We start from the raw sequence: 19,938 nt of genomic DNA on the forward strand, positions 1-19,938 counted from the left end.
CACAAAGTATGCCTGATACCCTCCTGTACTTATTCCACCCGACTTGAATTCAGTGGTTAAGCTCTTTATCCTTATTGCCCACTGCATCTTGAATGAGCTCAGGTACTTTGACACTTTCTTGATGTTCACTTCTTCCTGCATAATTGTAGTTCACTGGTCATTTCATTTATTAGGTTTTTGTGCTACGAATGTTCCTCCCCTGAATACTATAGTTTTTTTCTAGCTTCTCTCTAGTTTTTGTAATCAGAATCATGTCATCAGTGAAGAACACACCAAGGTGACTCCTCCCTTGCATTCTTGACCATTACATCCATTGCAATATTGAACAAGAAGGGGCTCTGCACTGATCCATGATACTCTCCTACCTTAACTTGTAAAGGTGCCATCCTTATTGGTACTTCTCAGTGTTGTTACATTTCTGTACCTTTCTGTAATTGTCACTTCTTCCTTGTTCCTCCCTCTCTCCATAACAACTTCTTACTTCCTGTCCAGGTATGATCATATGCTTTTTCTAGGTCAATAGAGACCATATGAAGAGCTTTCTGCTTTTGTTTGTACTCCATTACCTAGCATAAGAAGAGTATTCCATCAGGTGTACCAATCTTTTACATAAAGCTTAGTTGCTGTCTTCCAGGTTTGACCTGTCTAAGTCTATGGTCTATGATTCTTTCTAATACTTTTAGGATATGGGCCATTAATTAAGTCCTCCAGGTATAGTGCAATTCAGATAAAATTGGTAGATGCAGTCTGATGCCATGCCCTGTGTGCAAGTGGATGTGCTATTGGTCTGAACATCAGCTAATTTCTTCTACAGATGTAGTTGTGAAGAACTAGAGACTACACACTTGACACAAGCTTTTGCTGGTTCACCAGCATTATTAGTGACTGTGGGTGAGCTAACTAAAATGTATTGGTTGGGTATAACTGCCTCCCTCAATGGTTCATTCATTCCTGGTTATGCTATTGAGTGAATGTCTGCTTGGAGTTAGGATGTTTTATATGCATTTTATATTACTCTCATATATTTTTTCTGTTGTTTATGTGTAATGGCACGCTTTGTAAACCTTATGAGTGATTGGTGATATGAAAGGTATTTTGGATGGGGCACAGGTAATTGTATTTTTGTTGCACTTAGTTGTATTGATTGAAATATGTTTATTACTGTTTTAATGTGGCACATGCCTTATGTGTGACTTTTTGTATTACTGTAGTTAGGTTGAATGCTTTGTGGGTCAAGGGTAATTGGGTATGGTTGTGATATTTTGGGCATCATTCTAATGTACATAGATGGAAGGTTAAGAACTAAATTAGTCTGAGACCACTGGGTCAAATTCATAGACGCCCGAGTTTGTCTGCTCTAAAATGGTAGGTGAACGTGGAGCAGGGTAAACTTTAAGTGGATGTAGGTGAATTTCAGGGAAGGTAAACTTGAAATGGACATCTTAGGGGAAAGAGACTAAAGGGAATACATGGAAAGTCAGAAAGAATTGCAGCTGTGGTCAGAGAGAGTCTGCTGTGAACCTTTAGTACCATCTACAGTATACCATGTAAATTTTAAGGTAAGTGGTACCCCCTACAGGGAGAGAAGAACGTTAAAGATACCAGTTGGCCAAGGGAGATGGTTTCTATCCTTAGACACACTCACCTAAGACCATACCACCTCTTTCCATGAAACTCCAAAGCCCTTGTTGTTTAGCCTGTGACTGAATGTACAGTGTTCCATGAATGGTGTACCTTATCCCTCATTTCTGCATCCCAGACCTAGGGTCTTTAATGTAATGGGAAGATAATATGCTAAGATTCAGTTTCTTAACTTTCAGCAGCTCTGTTTTCTGTGTAGTTCCTGTTCGAGACTACTTAATGGATATGCCTATGGTAGATATTGATCTGGCGAGGTCCCCTCATCTCTCACTATTTTAGGTGCACAGCTCAATCTTGTTCTGATTAAGGAGCTTTCTTAGTGCACATAAAAAGTAGGTCAGTAGAGATACTGACCTACCTCTGTGATTTATTGTTGCTGTCATCAGTCCAGGAGTAGTTTATCTGAGTCCTGGAGTGTTTCATTTGTATCTTGAGTGCGTACTTATGAATAATAGGTGAAAATATGAATTGACACTTACAGAACACTTTATTTAAATTTTTATATAGGTAACATGGCTGCATTGGCTCTTTCTACTTCAAAGAATTTTGAGTGATATCTGGATTTGCTTTCTCAGTTTGCAAGCTTACAAACTGACAATGTGGTGGCAATAAATTAACCCTCTTGTCCTCATGCCTAAATTGTTGAAGCAATGAAAGAGGAAAACTCCAGAAGAATGTGATTATTTTTAAATAAATATTTGTTGGTGGAGTTATTCTGGTCACATAACATAAGAGCTTTGTTGCATGCAACACTAGAGATCTTATTGCCACTGAGGTGGTATTTTTTGGCATTCCAAATGGGTATGCAGAAAACCGATAGAATTCAGGATAAACGCAAGTTGTATTGATATGTAGCAAACCATCAAGGTAGATGGTAGGTGTGCTGATTGAAAACAGAAGGAAGGGTCACACAACTATATTAGTTTCCAGAAATGTAGAAAACCTTCAAGACATGGTGTCTGAGTTACCAGTTACCATTGGGTGAATCTGTAGAAAGTGACCTCTCTCTATAGTTGTGTGGCACCTGCTGAAGGGGGAGGGGAACAGGGTTAGTATTAACTGGACAGGTACTTATGGAATTGTCTTAAACCTTTTTGGACTTTGTGGCTTGGAAGATTGAACTCCAGCTTATGTCTGTGTAATCTGATTTCATGGTAATTTTCTTAAAAATTATTTTGTATTTGTGAAAATTTTTGTGGGTTTTACTTTTCATTCCATAGCTCCTTTAATCATCATTATTAGTAATAATAATCATTACAATTTTGATGAAGGGAGGCTTATGGGCCAATGCAAGTAAAATAACCTTCAGCACTGTCTACATCTGGAAAGTTACAACTTTCTCTTTTCAGTGGTCCTTTGGAAACATCTGTTGGTGGTATTGCCCCGTAATTGATTTAAAGTTATTGTTTGCTTTTTAATAGTAAAAGAAATAAATATCATTGATTTGATGTCTTTAATACTTTATATAACATGTATACTTAGAAATAATATTATTAATTTGATTTTTTAGGTGAACAACCAAGTATATGACTACAAAGTTGACATCTACTCTTTGGGACTCATTTTCTTTGAGATGTTAGTTCCATTTTCAACTGGGATGGAACGACTGTCTGTCATGTCTAATCTAAGGGAAGGGAAGTTCCCCGATGGGTTTTGCGACAGATATCTTGATGAGGTATGTTTTTTTTTTTTTTATACTATTGCCCAAACCTTATAGTCAGCTTTAAAATACTTTTTGTATTAGGTTTATTAGAGGTGATCAAGCAGTTTATAGTAGGAGTGATATACACTTGCATAGAAACTGCCATGTATTCGTAGTACAAGCAGTCTTTTGAAATTGACTCTAGCACATATCTTTTATAAGAGTAAAATAAAGATGTTAATGAGTGGAAGTAATGAAAATGTCAAAGTTGTTTATTAATGTATTATTTAGTCAAACAAAAAGTGTTTGCACTTCATGAATTCATTGTGGTGTGTTTGATGGGAGATTTATCTCTTATGGATATTAAGCTGTATAAAACAGTTACATGGTTGGGGAGGGTTTTGTTTCAGTAAGTCAGTTTTTTGTTAAATTGTTTTATGTTAAAACTTGAGTTTTCGTGGATTAGTTAGAGATCACAGGTGTTAGCTCCATGCAGTCTCAATCTTCATATCCCTTTTTTTTTTTTTTTTTTGAAGAGTGCAAGGAAAAGAGATGACAGATGTTTGCAAGGAAAAGAGATGACATGTTTGCTCTATGCAGTCTCAATCTTTATATCCCCCCCTTTTTTTTTTTGAAGAGTGCAAGGAAAAGTAATCAGATTAATTTGCATAGGATATATTGAGTTATGAATTATAAATAATCTTGTTTTTCATAATTAGATGGAGCTGTTGAAACTCATGTTATCTACAAATCCTGCCAATCGGCCCACAACTAGAGGTATTCGAGCCAGGAATCCCCTGCGTCCTCTTCAGGGCTCAGCTGTAGACGACATTCTCCCAGAAGATCACTTCCGTCTTAATCGTCAGCGTTCACATACTCGCTCTCACTCAGGGTCCTCCTTCTCGTTCACATCATCAACATCATCATCGTGATCATCAGATATGGTTCATTCTGTTTTATAACATAATATATATACATCATTAACATTTTTACATAATGTATTGTTTAAGTAATTTCAAGTTTGTAGTGTGTGGCATTTCTTAAGGTAATTAATAATTAATGACTCAAAATTCCAGAAACCAGAGCAATCCTATTAGAGTCATTATGTATTAGTCATTATGTACTATATTAGTATCAAAGTTTAATGCTAACCACAGAAGCCATTTTAACAAGGGGTGATCTAAAATCACTATTTTCCCTAAGGCCAATTCTGATTTAGATTTAATTTTCAGTTGAAACTTGCATTCTTCCTTGTTTTAAGCATTTCAGTTTCTGGTTACGTTATGAAATTGGATGGAGATGCCACTTTCTAATAGTTTGAAAACTTAAGACTGAGTTTTCTGAAATGCATACCATCACATACTGAGAGTAACTTTAATTTAACCAAAGATAACTTAACTTTCCTAGGGTCAGAATGGGAGCAATGGTATACTTGTGATACCTCACTTAGTATATTCAAGACACAGTTCATTTTAAAGTCAGAGTTGGCAAATTGACAATGGAATTCCAGTGAGGGTAAGATATAGATGTAAAGGCAAATTGTTGTGGTAATGTATTAGGGAACAGTCTCACTGTGTTGAAGTGGGGTTGAACTGAAAGGAACGGATTGTAGTGAAGGTTGAATAGTGTAGCACATTTGATAGTCATTCAGTTTTTCTTTAGGAAAAGTGTAATAATAGATCCAATAGGATCAATTTTTGTGTTTCTTGCAGAGGTGATTTATTGTGCATTGAACAGATGGAGAGCTTTTGTCCAAAAGTATTAGTCTGTAAGATTAGTGGAATGCAACTTTTCCTGTTTGTGGGTAACATGCTTAAAATGTTTCCTTCATGTAAAAGTTTGACATTCATACCTTTTCTTAATACCTTCCCTGTAGATCTACAGATTCTTTTCAGGTTTCATTTTTTAGTGCCTATCCACCATTCATTTGAATTAATGGCTGTAAGTCATTGAGCAGTGTGTGAGAGTGAGTGTAATGATTTGATTTAAATTAATCATTCTGCTCTTTCTGTCTGAGTATTATTTTTAAGCTTTTCCAGTATAATTTCTTTTGTACGTACATTAAATTTTCATTCATGGCTGTAACTTTATGTATGACTTCTCTTGGTGCATTCGTATTTTTTAGGACTTCAGTTGTACTATCTATACAATATTCTTAATACAATTGTCTGTTAAGATTGTTGTGCTGGAATAGCAAGTCTGGGTCGTGAATTTTCTATTTTAAGCATTATAATTGGCTGGAATTGCAAGTCTGGATTGTGAATTTTCTATTTTAAGCAATATAATTGTTTACAGTACTGTAAGTGTACAAATTTTTTTATACCTAGAAGTAAAAGTTAAGAACTTCGAAAAAGTATTTCTTGAGACTTGAAATATTTCATTTGTAATGTAGAAAGAGAAGAGGATAAGCATAATTGCTTATAATTTTCACGTAGGTTGTGATGTGTGGTGAACTGTCATCTTTGACAATATTGTCTCTAAGACTTGGTGATGAGTATGCTATGTACTTTAAATTTTCATTTGTGCGACATGTGAGCCCCAAGTATTTTTATTCAAATAAAAAAATCAGATGGCTCAGATAAGGTGGCACAGTTCCATTTGCTTTACTGCTGCTGGGGCGTTGATCCAGCAGCCTTTTATTTTGTTTTCGGGAAGGATCCCTCAGTGCGTTTCCCTTCAGCAGGCTTGACTGTTTGCAACAATGTTCTTCCTTCTCACAGCATATGCTGTGACTGATATTGACAGTCTTCCCCGACAGTGAGTCATCCGGTTGACTTCCTTGCAGACAAGTGTCAGGATTGTATCCACAATAGTTTGTCTTATTCCTTGAGTCCCTTCCAAACCATTGTTCCATTGTTGTCGGGATTTGTGGCAATGCAGATATTGCTCAATTTTCTACGTAAGAATTTTTCCCAAAGGTGGTCACGGCCATGATTGATGACCTTTCCATGTGAGATAGCTGTTTTTTCTCCTTTGTTTCCCCAGTGTGTTGCTATGCCAGGTTCTATTCTGTTGGGTCTCTCTTGTCTGGGCTTAGCAGTTTGTTGTTGCTGTTGCTGCAGTTTTGGAATCTCGTTGCCTCCTACCTATTCCTGTGATTCTTGTTGCCTGTGGCTTGAGCCTCTTTGTGCATGCACAGTATTTTTACATTGGCCACAGCTTTGTGTTTTTGAAACGCAACTTCTCGTCAGATCTGAAGAATTAGGAGCATTAGTTTGGACTGTGCTTTTGCATCTGTTATTTATGGTATGAGGTTGGCTGCTCCTAGGTTCCTAGTTCTTCTGGTATTTTCTGCTGGAGCACTGCTTCCTTCACTTTGTTGCTCCCAGGTGCCCAGCTGTCCCAGCTATTCTTATTTTCTGTCATTACTGTGAGCAATCCCCAGGTTTTCAAACCTTCTGGGCCTACTTCTGCAGCATTGGGTCTCATATTTCTGACCTTGTCATCACTTTTGGCCTTACTGCAATTTCTTTTAGCAGCCCTCGTGCAGCAGATGCTTGCTCCTCTGTCTTGTTTTTGATCTTCCATGCTTTTGGCTTCTTGGACTCCCATGTCTAAGAAAATTATGGTTTCTGCCTTGTCCACATTGCCTTCTGCTCTTTCCTATCAGTGGTAGATACTCCATGGTTTTGACTCCTCCTCATTCTTATCAGACTTCGTCTTGGAGCTGTCCTTCATTCTGCTTTCCCAGTAGAGGTTGTTGGCTTCCCTCGCCAGCAAGCTCCACTTCCCTGAGTTTGGACTGCATCTCTCTCTCTCTCTCTCTCTCTCTCTCTCTCTCTCTCTCTCTCTCTCTCTCTCCCTTGACTGTTATTGTAGATATTCCTTTCCCCATTATTGTTCTGGAACCCCCAAGGGCTCAGGAACAAGTGAGGGACAGTGCTTTAAGGGTCAGGGCAAGCACACAGGAGGAATGAGCATAAGGTTCAGACACAGTAAGGGCAATAGCATTCTTTGACCATGGGGAAGACTATTGAAACAGGGCAGGCAACTGTCCAGTCAGAGCCAGGAATATCTAGGAAATAGTAAAGGAGAAAGAGAGAGAATGCAGTTCAGACTTTGAGAGGTGGTGCTTGCTATCGAGGAAAGTCAGCAACCTCTATGGGGAATGATAGCTACAGCAACCTCAACAGGGAAGGATAGCTACAAGATGAAATCTGATGTAAATGGAGAAAATTTAAAGCCATGAGGATTATCAGTCCAGTCTTCTCTCATGCTGCTGTGGCACTGATGGGGAACTCAAGGGGAAAGAACACCTCGTGAAGACTTCTGAACCAGGTAACACAGCATTTCATTCTTAATGAATCCTGTGGAAGTTTTTAGTAATTACTATATCAGCTGTCCTTCTTGGCTGGTGCTTTGACCCTATCTTTTCACTATTGTCACAACTTTGGGCTCCTGTTTTCTCGACTTAAATCTTGTGAAGTGCTTGGCGCCCATTCTGATGGGTTGTCTAGTGTGTATGGCGGTCATAGTGAGCTTAGGTGACTGGGTCATTGTTTATCATTTTCTTATTATCTAGGGGTGTTATGCTAGTAGGTAATACCCTCTCCTCTGGTTCTCACTCCTTCAGGTTGTTGGACTTGGGATTTACTTATGCTATATTTCTTTAGGTAAGTTGGCTCTTTGTGTCTCTTGCAGCCCCAAGGAACTGCTTTCCTCTCTCTCTTCTAACTTGCCTTCCTCTTCTATTGATGTTTTGTCTCATCATGATGATTATAGATTTTCTGGTTGCTTCATCATGATAAACTGCTAATTTTTTGTGCTCTTTCCGTGTAGCCATCCTTTGCTGCAGTTGAATTATCTCATCTTGGGGATCTTGGCCTCCTAATTAGCATTGGCATAGAGCCCTCTATGGTACTAGCCTTCCTGCTATGGTTTTTTGCCTCCTGTTTGACGTCACGGTGGCCTGATATCACTCTGAAAGCATTCCCTTTGGTTGTAGGTGGGGCCTGCCACCCCTTCAGCCCTCTCCAGGTTGCTGTCTGTCTTGAAGGTTTTGAAAGAATAGGGTCTATCAGGGTAGAAAACCTTGAGTTCCAGAAATCCTCACTTGGTTACTGCCTTGACTTTTGTCGAGGCAGGTTCTCCTGTCTATTCTTATCTGTTTGCTTGCTTTCCCTATTTAACAATCCTCACAAAGAGACTTACTGTGTGGTGCAGTGATCTTTTTGCCATCCTCTTTGCCAGTTGCGCTGAGTTTGCTTTGTATGAAGTGCTGGCTTGGGTTTAGGAGTTTAGGTTCCTTCTCCGGCCATAATTATCCCTGCCCTTTGGCCAGACTGTAGCATGCATGCATTGCACTTTCAGAGTCCCTTTTGAGGATGGTTCTATGCTGCTTCAGATGGCTTCCAGTAAAGACATTGTCTTGATTCCTCCAACTATCAAGATCCTTGATGCATAATTTTTTTTTTGTAATTCTCCATTGATAGTTGATTGCTTGAGTTTGCTGTAAAGAGTCTCTTGTTGTCCAGATCTCCCCATATTTCAGCCACTTCAGCTGAAAGAGGGGTTCACAAGGTCAGGCCCTGCAGTGAGTTTGTTAGTACTTTGGCTACCTTGAGCCATAGGCAGCCTATTTCGTCTTCTAGTGACTGCCTTATAAGTATGATGTGTCAGCTTCACTTACCTGTCTCCCTCTCACAGAGTCCAGAGGGGTCAGGGAAGGATTCACTATGTGCTGGTAGTAGACACATTAAGATGACTGATTAAGCAAATGGTCAATCATTGCCTCTTGAAACAATCTTGAGCAACAGTACGGGCAGGACTTCTGAAAGGTCTTTGTAATCAGCGTTATTCCCTGAATGATTGAAGATATTTAAGATGAGATAGACACAGACTCTGATGCACTGGAGCAAGAGCCAAGTGTTGTGTAGCATCTGTTGCTAATGACAAGTCAGCGGGTACTGAAAGGTGTTAACTAAAGAAGGTAGCTGGCATGGAAATGAATGTCCAATCCCTTCCCTGGTACAGCTCTTGTCCTCCTAGCATCATTTATGCTTATCAACACTGATGGAGATGGTTCATGTGATATCTCCATGTGTTGCTGGGGTTTGAATCTGAAACATAAATGGTGGGAGTTGACCACAGCAACAAGAACGGGCAAATGGTTGATTGGAATCTGTCTTCCTGGAGGCTGCAGACAGGTAACTGGAAGTAGGATTGATGATCAAGAGTAGGAAAGGTGAAGCAGAATGCCAGTTTCCTGAGGAGGTCCAATATGCAAGCTTCTTGAATCAGAGTGAGGCATGAGTGACCTGACAAAAGGGGTATTGGCAACAGGAGTGAAATGGCAGTTGGCAGTTAGGCCACCAGGGAAAAACATGCGGCTACTCCACGAGGCCTAGGGAAAGCATGACAGGAGGCAATGTGAATGGAAGATGGAGGATCAGCAGGAACAAAACCAGTGGCAGGACATGGAAAGCAGGAGAGCATTGGACACCTATTCAACAAGAACAGACAAATGAATTGATGTTAGAAGTGAAGAAGGGTGTGGATGATTTTGGGAAACCTTAGCTTGAAATCTCCTAAGTTCCTGAATAGCATCATGAAGGCAAAAGGCAACCATAACTCAGATCTGGTGAAAAGAAGAAACCACCAACTGGAGACAGAACCTGCATCTAGAAGCAACCTGACAAGGGCTGCAAGAGAAACAATACTCTTCTGCTTTACAAGGAGTAGAAAAAAAGCAGTCCCTAATTGAAATAATTCTCTTTCAAATGAAGAAATGGGCAACAAAGGAGAGCAGCTGTAGTCAATATACAGTACAGCCAAGTCACTGAAAATTGCAGAGTAGCAAGACACGAGAATTCTTGGAATGTTCACAATCATCACTCTCAACTGCCTGATGAGTGGGAACTGCAGTAGAATAGTGAACTAAGGAAAATACTTACCACAGGCGTAAAAATAACCTCACCAGCAGCACCCCAACACATTCCATTAGAAGAAAATTCCATGAGATTGGGAACAATCTTGGTAGAGAAGACTATTTCTGGAAATCAAAGTAGCTCCTGGCAGAGGCTTTACCATGTTCACCCCATTCAGATTTATAGAAACATTGACTCACCTGCAAAAAAATAAGAAAAAACAAAGTAAAAAACATGAATAAATGTTGTGTAGAAAAAATCTGCCACCACTTTTAAAAATAAAAATCATAAATGGTAAATAATAATCGGTGTATTATTTACATTCTGCATCTGAAAATGTAAGTTTCTGTGAAAAGAGTACAGTACTTAATATTCAGTAACAGTATTAAAACTAATTTATTATATGTAGAAGAAAAATCTCGCTGAAAGGGTATCTTCGAGTTGTGCAACTGCAATGAATGGTAACAAACCCATTAGAACTAAGGAGTACAATAAAAAACATGAAAGACAAACAATCCTTTTCATGAGAGTTGCATAAGAATAAGAAAACAGTGTAACAGTAATTAATCAATATATAAATGATTATGTTTTGGAAAAAATCAGAAACTCAAGTGCTCTTTATTCCTGATGTTAAAGACTGAGTATTGGAAGGCTCTTGGTTATACAGTATTAGTAAATGTGACATATTAGGAAATTATGGTGGTTAGTGTAGTAACCTTTCATTTAATGTTGCTGGATTACTGAAATAGTAGTCATTCCATAGCAGTATTTGGTTGAAAATGAAAGGATATATACCTTAGGAACTGATGTCTGTATTTTGTGACTTTCAAGTCTTTTTCAAATTATATGTTCTAACTCTATGTTACATGTTTGAGTCTGGATATTTTGTTAATAAATTTCTACTGTGTAGAACCTTTATTACATTGCTGGACCACTTGTTCAGTTAATCGTCTTTCCGTTTCAATTTTCACATATTTCAAAATGCACTATTTTTTTTTAGTGTTATTTTAAGAACTGACCTCTGAGGTGTGTTATATTGGACTTCAATGGATTATTCTTTCCAAAGATTGTATATTACCAGTTTCTCTTTGTTATTTTACATGAGCATTATACTGCACAGGTTTAGAACATTCTCAACCATGGAAAATATCCGTAATATGATTTCCTCCATATGTGCCATTACAGTCATGTTAATTTTGGTGGTTGCAACGAATTATGCTCATTGCAGTTTATGATTTAGACATTAAGTGAATGTTAAATGGATTTCATGTTGGTTATAACCATGTGGCAGTAGTTATACATTTTTTAATTTAACTGTGATGTTCATGGTAATGATATAAACAAAATTAACTTGTACAAGATATTTTGTTGTCAAACAATGTATTCTGAAGCAGTGAAATGGAAGGACTATTCTTGCCTTTCAAGAACAATAATAAATTGTTGCTGGATGCTGATATAGCAACGTTGTAAATTTGATAATTTAAAGTACGAAGTTGGGTATGTTGGAGAAAGAATTCTTTTTATTTTGTTAAATTTATCTTGGATGTGTTTTGATTTGACTTTGGAGTGAGGTTTAGTGTACCATAACTCTCAGTGCAGTAAATTGTCCTACTTTGCATTTACATTATTGGCCACAAGAAATACAGAATTCCTCAGTTCTGACTCTTCATGTAGAATGGAGAGTAATCATAAAGATTTAGGTAAATCATCCAAAAATTTACATGTAAAGGCAGAGATCACAGAATGTTAGGACCACAGTACCAGTTAGGAAGTTTCAGAATTATTGAGATTGTAACTGTAATGTGAATAGAGAGCAAAAAGTATTGGTGTTTCAGGAGAGAATGTCGTATTTTTGTAAGTCATGACTTTGAACTTGAACTTGTAATATGCAGTCAAAATACAATTAAGAACCACCTTAGTTAATTGCAAATATACATAAGTATATATACCTATGGATCTTTTAAATATGCAGTCAAAATACAATTAAGAACCACCTTAGTTAATTGCAAATATACGTAAGTATATATACCTATGGATCTTTTAACCATATTTTAAATATTGTTGCAGACTTTTAATTGGGATTAGGGTTCAGTACTTGAACAATTCATTATCATAAGGTTAATATATGAATTCAGTTATTTTTGTATGGTATATGTGGAGTTTAAACTTATACTGTAGCCTCATTTGTAGGTACCTAATGCCATGTACTGTACTCTGGTTGATTAGAAAGATTGTATTTTTTATAGTTAATTGATTGTTAATAGGCTGTATGTATTGGAAATTTTGATTGAGAAGTGAGAAAAGATTCTGTGTTTTTAAAGTAATTTGAATTTTAGTTGCCATAATAATGTTGATAATTTTACGTGATGAATTCATACCCGCGACTGACAGTGAGATTATGCTATAAGAATGAAAATGTAGATCTTTATTTGATAAATAAAGATGAAAATTCCTTGTTTTTTTCCTTTAAATGAGCATCTGTACTTTTGTTATTACTGTATTTTCATCTCAAGTAGATTAATACAAATCGTTGTCAAAGAATTGTGGGAAAAATGAAATTTCCACTTAATTTTAGCAGTGAGGATAAACAAAATAATACCTTACTTACCTATTCAATTAGGTGGTGAATATGGTAGAAAAATAATGAATTACAAACATGCTTAACCCCCCTACCCCATGCTAGTCTACTCCAAACCTTAGCGTAACCTGGTAATTTGCGTAGCTTAAATATGAAAATGTTCACTAGGTCAGCAAAACCCATAGAGGCAAGAGCAGTACTTTAAAGCACTGTTATATGAAATGTTGAATTAACTCTACTCATATACTATTAGTTCATATGGTCAAGTATCATCACACAACCAAGAGATAAATTATGAAGAATGAATTATGAAATAGTTCAATAAATGAAGAGCAGGTGAGGGGGCTCTTTAACCCCAGAAATCTGTTAACGGGTTTGAGTCCAAGAGACCCATAGACCATTATATACTTCAAATTAATTTTTGTGGAATTTTCCGCTTTTGCTAAAATTTATTGGACCTGATAAACAGGAAAAAATATAACTGGGATTGGGTTTATATTCGAAGCTAAATAGTGGGAACTGTGGTAGGACCATCAGCTGCCCAATAATGTTTGGACCTGAGAGACATCAGGTGGAACTGTTCTTTAGGGGCAGACCACGGATTCCAGGGGGGGGTCCAGTTCTGGGAATAGGACTCTCGGCATTGTATCCTTTTTTGCCCATAACGCGATTAGATGGGGGTGATAGTATTCTCATAATACCTTCGGTCCTAGCAAGCAGGTTTGGCTTACACTTGGGCCACTATAATCGTGTTGTGCCATCCCTGTGGGGTAGGGTAGGGATGCGGACGTTTGGGAGTCGGTTCTCACTTGTGCCATTGGTGGAAGAATAATCCCCATGAAAGGCTGATGATATCTTTTTAAAGTTTTCAGGTTTATTATTTTTTTTTCCCCCTCTCAAATCTTTATGTCTAGCATTTATAAGGATTCGAGTACCCCTGGACCCTCTGATGGTCCTGTTCTGGCACAGATGATGACCTCTGCACCCACCTTGGAGATTGAAGCACCCACCTTGGAGATTGAAATTTCTCCAAATGTTGATATTTCTCCAAATGTTGATGACTTCTCAAAAAATAAAGTGACAAGAAGCAGTAAGTAACATATATCCTGATCCCCGTCCTGACTTCCCCTCCCCTGGACCCTCGAGCCTTGCTTCATTGATAAAGACTTCAAGCAAGGACAAGGACTTCTCTAAAAAATCTTCTAAGAAATCTTCATCCAAAATTAAATCCTCAACACAGCCAGGTTGTGTGAAAAATTTGAGAATGCTCCATATTGAAGACTTACCAGTCTGTTGTGATTATGAAATGATTTTGACAGCTCATTTGGAACTGTTGTAGAAATCAGGATGAACTTTATTGATATTGAATTTAAATGGGAAGTGTGGGTTACCTTCTGTAGCCATGATGAGGCTCTAAAGGCTAGTAGTATGATAAGTGCCATACAAATAGGTCAAGCTACAGTACGAGGAGCCTTAACAGACAAAGTTCCCCAAGACATGAACGTTTATGTGCCATCTAAATGGACTCAGGATAAACTAGAGAGAAATCAGAATGCAGAAATAAGGACTCCTAAATCTCCTATGTGGGTGGTAGCTTCAGCCAAGGAGGAAAATTATACCTAAATTTTGCAGGTTTCTTCAGAAAAAGGTGGGAGGAATAAAGAGTGGTGATATTTCTCGTTTTCGGAAGAACACCATTCTTATTCATGCCAAATCCACAACCCAGTAATACATGTTGACCTTATTGGAGATAAAAAATGATGAAATGATTACGAAGATCAAGCCCCACTTAAGTTTTACTTATGGGAGAGGAGTACTATTTGATAAAGACCTTTATGACATGACAGAAGAAATCCTAGAAATGTGGAGAGTGAAGAAGGCAGCTATTGCCAACATGATCATTTTAACTTTTGTAGACTTGGAAGTACCTTCTCATGGCATATTTGAAAATGAAAGCGTACGAGTATGTCCTTTCCAGCAAAGACCAATGCAGTGTTATCATTGCTTTAAGTCTGGCCACCCATCAAAAAACTGCAAAAATGATAAAATTTGTATAAACTGCTCTGGTGTCCATCATGATGATGAATGTAATAGAAAAGCAAAATGTGTTAATTGTCAACAGGAACATAAATCCAATAACAAAAATTGTGAAATTTACAAATTTGAGCTGTCTGCACTAAATAAAGCCAATGCAGAGCATATAAGTATTGGTTTAGAAAAAAGACAATTAGGTCAACAATCTAGGAGCTATGCTGAAGCTCTTAAGCCACAACCCCTATCTACCACTAGGGGTGCAGTGGCAGCACCCTCTAATGTAGCAGGTGCATTAACCCCTGTGGTAGTGGCCCAGCCATCTGGGTCATGTGTCGGCCTGTTGAGGCTAGAGCACAAGCCTCCAAGGAGGATAAGATGGCACTTAACCCAACCACCTTGGAATTGTCTCGGGCAAAGTCTCTGCCCGATTTAATGGAGACTGAGGAGCAAAAGCACCAAAAGAGGAGACGTTCCCACTCATCCTCTCCTCCAATTAAACATGCATCACTTAGTAATGGATACGAAGTACTAAGCTCAATGCAAGAATCCCAGCCTGAATTTAAACAAACTGACAAGAAAGGGAAACAAAATGACACCAATAAATCAACAGATAATAAACCAAACCTGTCAAGACCAGTCCTCTTTAAATCATCTCTTGATAACACTCATACACAAAAGAGAGTAAATGAGAAGGCTCCATCCAAAGGGCCTTCCACCAAGCCCAAAAAATAGCTTTCACATCAATACTACAATGGAACTGGAGAGGTCTTAGGGCTTGTAGTGAAGAGCTGAAGGTACTGCTCCATGACCATAGCCCAGGTATTGTGTGTCTCCAGGAAACTAAGCTTGGAAGCACACAATATAATCCTGGGTTAAATTACAGCATGTATAATTCTCCACCACCAATCGGAGATGGAGCTAAGGGAGGTGCAGCAATTATTGTACAAAAGTCGTTGCAAAACCTCTTTGATATCAATTAATACTCATCTACAAGCTGTAGCAGTAACTTTCATTATAGACAAGCAAATTACAGTTTGCTCCATCTATCTTCCTCCTGATTTGGATATCACTAATAATGATATTCATTTGCTGATTAATCAGATTCCTACTCCTTTCCTCCTTGGTGATTTTAATGCTCACAACCCCATATAAGGTGGGAACACGACAGATGCCAAGGGTAGGATGTTGGAGGATATTATGGATGATCATAATACCACTATGCTCAATACTGGAGCCATGACTTAGCATAACATCTACTCCAATACTTATTTGGCTATCGATCTGAGCTTTTGCTCATCTAGTGTTCACATTGATTATGAATGGTCAGTAATTGAATATCCAAATGGGAATGATCACTTCTCAATTCATATGAAAATAGTTAAGAATCAGCCCTCTGAGTCACCTTCCAAATGGAAGGCAGACGAAGAAATTTAATGAGTCTGTTCTTGTGGACAAGGATGTAAAATCATTTCCATCCTTCTCAGAAGCATATAATTACTTCAATGACACCACCATCAACAGTGCAATTGCCTATATTCCAACAACAAAAGGGAAGTCCTCTAGACCAGCAGTTCTTTGGTGGAACAAAACCTGCAATAGTATGGGAAAGATCACTAGAAAATGTTACAAAAAGTATAAGAGGAGTGGAACTGCCCAAGCCAAAGTTATTTACCAATGTGCTGTGACCAAGCAAAATAAATATTTTAAAAAAGCAAAAAGAGAGTCATGGATGTACTACATTAATGGCATTAGCTCAAAAACACTATCCAAAATGATCTGGAAGGATATTAAAAAACTAAATGGCAAGTTTGTCCCTGAACCTCTGCCTACCCTTAAGATAAATGGTGACCTTGTGAGAGGGTGCAAAAGAAAGAGCAGGTAGACATTTACTGCTGGTTTATTGGGGAAACAGCCCGCTTATAAAGTGGCGTGCAGACGTCAGTACAAAGACATACAGGTGACCCGAGGTCAATTATTCTCTATGCAAAACAGGACAGGTACATACAGATAATGTGACAAAAATAAAATTAATAGACACAAAAATGCTCTGACACATACACAACACATAAGGGCACAAATGAGTAGGTAATAAATGCATAATTACATAATAAAAATATAGCTAGGTACTGCGATCTAGGGTCAGAAGAAAAAAGCACTTGTAGAAAATGGGAGGTTCTTCAAAGAAAACCCGCTGAGTGGGGACTTTACAATACTGCCCCGCAAGACGTAGGTAACGTCTGATCAAAGCAGGTATCTGCTGGGGCGGTGGAGAGGGCCGCGGCTCCTCGATGTTAGCTGGGGGGTGCGTTGCGTAAGGGAGCGGTTGGCTGCATTCCTGCCTGGGTCTGGGGCCTTACGGGGGCGGCCACGCGACTTTCTTGTGGGCGGGGTGGGCTGCGGGGGCGACGTCTCCAGCTGGGGGGCTTTGAGGAGTGCCGCCGACGTCGTCCTCCAAGAGTGCGGGCTTGAGGGGGTCTATCAACACCCAGTCGTCCTTCCTGTGGACGGCCAGCCGGAACGCCTTTTTGTTTCTCTCCAGCACGAGGAAGGCCCCCCTGTAAGGCCTGGTTAAGGGTGGGCAGACGGTGTCGTTCCTGACGAAGACGTGGGTAGTGGAGGACAGACTGGGAGGCATGAAGGGGGACGTCCTGTCGGCGTACATCCGCTTGCAGGGGACGAACTTTCCAACCCTGTCGCGGAGCCTCTGGGTTGTTAGGTTGTCCCGGTCCTCCGTGATGAGTTCGCCCGGGACTATGAGAGACTCCCTGTAGAGTGTTTCTGCTGTGGACGGGTCGCCATTGGCTCTGGGGGCGGTCCTCAGCCCGAGGAGGACCCAGGGCAGCTGGTACTTCCAATTCTTGGCGGTGCAACGGGCAATGAGGGACGCCTTCAGGGACCTGTGGAACCTTTCCACCAATCCGTTGGCCGCCGGGTTGTAGGCAGTGGTGCTGTGGTGAGTGGTCCCCAGCAGGTGTTAGGGCAGTTCACAGCTCGGACAGAAGAGCTGGGCCCCTGTCCGTTGTTACATGGTCCGGGACACCAAACCGGCTGATCCAGCTGGAGAGGAGGGCCTCGGTGCATGCACTGGTGGTGGCTTCTTCCATGGGCGTCGCTTCGGGCCACCTGGTGGAGCGGTCGACGACTATCAGAAGGTACCTGGCCCCTCCTGATGGGGGAAGAGGACCCACTACGTTGACGTGGATGTTCCCGAAACACCTTTCTGGCTGGGGGAAGTCGCCCACCCCCGACTCGGTGTGGCGCCCTACTTTGCTGGTCTGGCGCTGGATGCACTGCCTCGCCCAGGTCATCGTGTCCTTCTGTATGCCATGCCAGACGAACTTCTCTGCCAGCAGCTTGGCCATCATCCTGCTGGAGGGGTGGGACAGCCTGTGGATGATGTCAAAGACTAGACGACAATGGGAGGCGGGCACCAAAGGGCAGGGGTGGCCGGTGCTTACGTCGCTCAGCAGTGTTGGCCCCCCAGGGGCGAGGGGCACGTCCTTCCACTTGAGCGATGTGATGGCGGTGTGGTAAGCTGGAACCTCTGGGTCGGTGGCCTGTTCCCGGGCGAGGTCCTTGTAGTCGATCCCAAGCTACAGGGTTCTTCCTGCCGGGAGGTACTTGATGGTGCAGGTGAACTCCACGGTGGCCGCAAGATGCCGTTGCTGCCTGGAGGACCATGCATCCCCCAGCTTTGTGAAGGGGTGGACCAGCGGCTGGTGGTCCATCCAAATTGTGAAGGGCGTGCCCTCCAGGAGGAATTTGAAGTGGCGTACCGCCCAGTACACTGCACAGAGTTCCCTGTCAAAGGTGCTATAGCGGGACTTGGCGGGGCTGAGCTTCCTGCAGAAGAAGGCAATGGGCTGAGGGGCTCCGTTGACGACCTGCTCCAGGATGGCCCCACAGGCGACATTGCTGGCGTCTGTTGTTAGCTGGATGGGGGCATTGGGGTCCTGGTGGGCCAAGGCGGTTGCCTTGGCGAGGGTGGCCTTTGTCAGGGAGAAGGCCTGCTGCTAGTCAGGGTCCCCACACTAAGGTCTTCGGATGGCCCATCAGGATCTCCGTCAGGGGGGCCATGTGTGTGCGACCCAGGGGATGAACCAACTGTAGTAGTTGACCATCCTGAGGAATTCTTGTATGCCCTTGACGGAGGTAGGGGTGGGGAACCTGGCGATGGCTTCGACCTTGAATGCGAGTGGGCGGACGCCTCCTGGGGATACCTCGTGGCCCAGAAAGTCGACTCTGTCGACGCCGAAGGTGCATTTGTCAAACCTGATGACAAGGCCGTTCTCCTGCAGGCACTGCAGGACCTTCCGGATGTGCCGCAGGTGTTCTTTGTGGGGCCTGGAAAAAATTAGAATGTCATCGACGTAGCAAACACAGAAGTTCAGGTCCCCAAGGATGCTGTTCATCAGTCTCTGGAAAGTTGCTCCTGCATTCCTCAGGCCGAAGGTGGAGAAGGCAAAGACATAGGACCCGAAGGGCGTGATGATGGCGGTTTTGGGAATGTCCTCTGGAGCTACTGGTACCTGGAAGTAGGATTTGAAAATATTTTGGCCCTGTGGAAAGAGGCCGTGAGGTCTTGCATGTTTGGGAGAGGGTAGTGGTCTGATCCTGTGGCAGGGTTGAGTCGCCTGTAGTCACCACGGGGTCTCCAGGAGTCGTCCGGTTTCTGCACCATGTGAAGGGGAGAGGCCCACGGGCTGGAGGACTTCCTACATATGCCCATACACTCCATCTCGGCGAAAGCGTTCTTGGCCTCCTGAAGGCGCCGAGGGGGAAGCCTCCAGAACTTTGCATGCGTTGGGGGGCCCTTCGTCTTGATGTGGTGGTATATCCTGTGTTTGGCGGGGGCCCTGGGCACCTGACGCAGTTCGGGCTTGAATACCTCGGGGAATTCCTTCAGGAGGGGGGTGTATTGGTGTGGAGCGACGGAACAGACTGTGGGCGTGCTGGGGCCCGGCGCCAGGGGAAGGGACTGGCAGGACTCGGTGTCCAACAGGCATTTGCGGCCGACATTGACTGCCAGTCCGAAGTGGGCCAGGAAGTCCGCACCCAGGAGTGGGGTCCTCATGTCCACAACGATGAAGTTCTACTTGTACCTCCGGCCCAGGATGGAGACCGACAGGAGCTTGGTGCCATAGGAGAGGATGGGGAACCCATTGGCGGCTGTCAGG

General features: G+C 41.4%; 1 protein-coding gene and 1 long non-coding RNA gene across 2 annotated transcripts in view; one reads left to right on the forward strand and one right to left on the reverse strand.

The window, feature by feature from the left end:
* The window catches only part of LOC136842640 (eukaryotic translation initiation factor 2-alpha kinase-like), a 113,558-nt gene extending 100,957 nt beyond the window's left edge, over nt 1–12,601 (forward strand). The window contains exons 16-17 of the mRNA XM_067110262.1: nt 3,152–3,316; nt 4,003–12,601. Of these exons, the coding sequence (XP_066966363.1) occupies nt 3,152–3,316; nt 4,003–4,215 (378 nt within the window). The 3' untranslated portion in view covers nt 4,216–12,601. The remainder of the gene's footprint in view (nt 1–3,151; nt 3,317–4,002) is intronic.
* LOC136842641 (uncharacterized) overlaps nt 4,099–19,938 on the reverse strand; it is a 256,803-nt gene continuing 240,963 nt past the window's right edge. Inside the window, exon 4 of the long non-coding RNA XR_010854286.1 lies at nt 4,099–4,234. This is a non-coding gene — a long non-coding RNA (uncharacterized lncRNA). The remainder of the gene's footprint in view (nt 4,235–19,938) is intronic.

This window comes from Macrobrachium rosenbergii, chromosome 10 (assembly GCF_040412425.1).
Source record: "Macrobrachium rosenbergii isolate ZJJX-2024 chromosome 10, ASM4041242v1, whole genome shotgun sequence".
Taxonomy (NCBI): Eukaryota; Metazoa; Arthropoda; class Malacostraca; order Decapoda; family Palaemonidae; genus Macrobrachium; species Macrobrachium rosenbergii.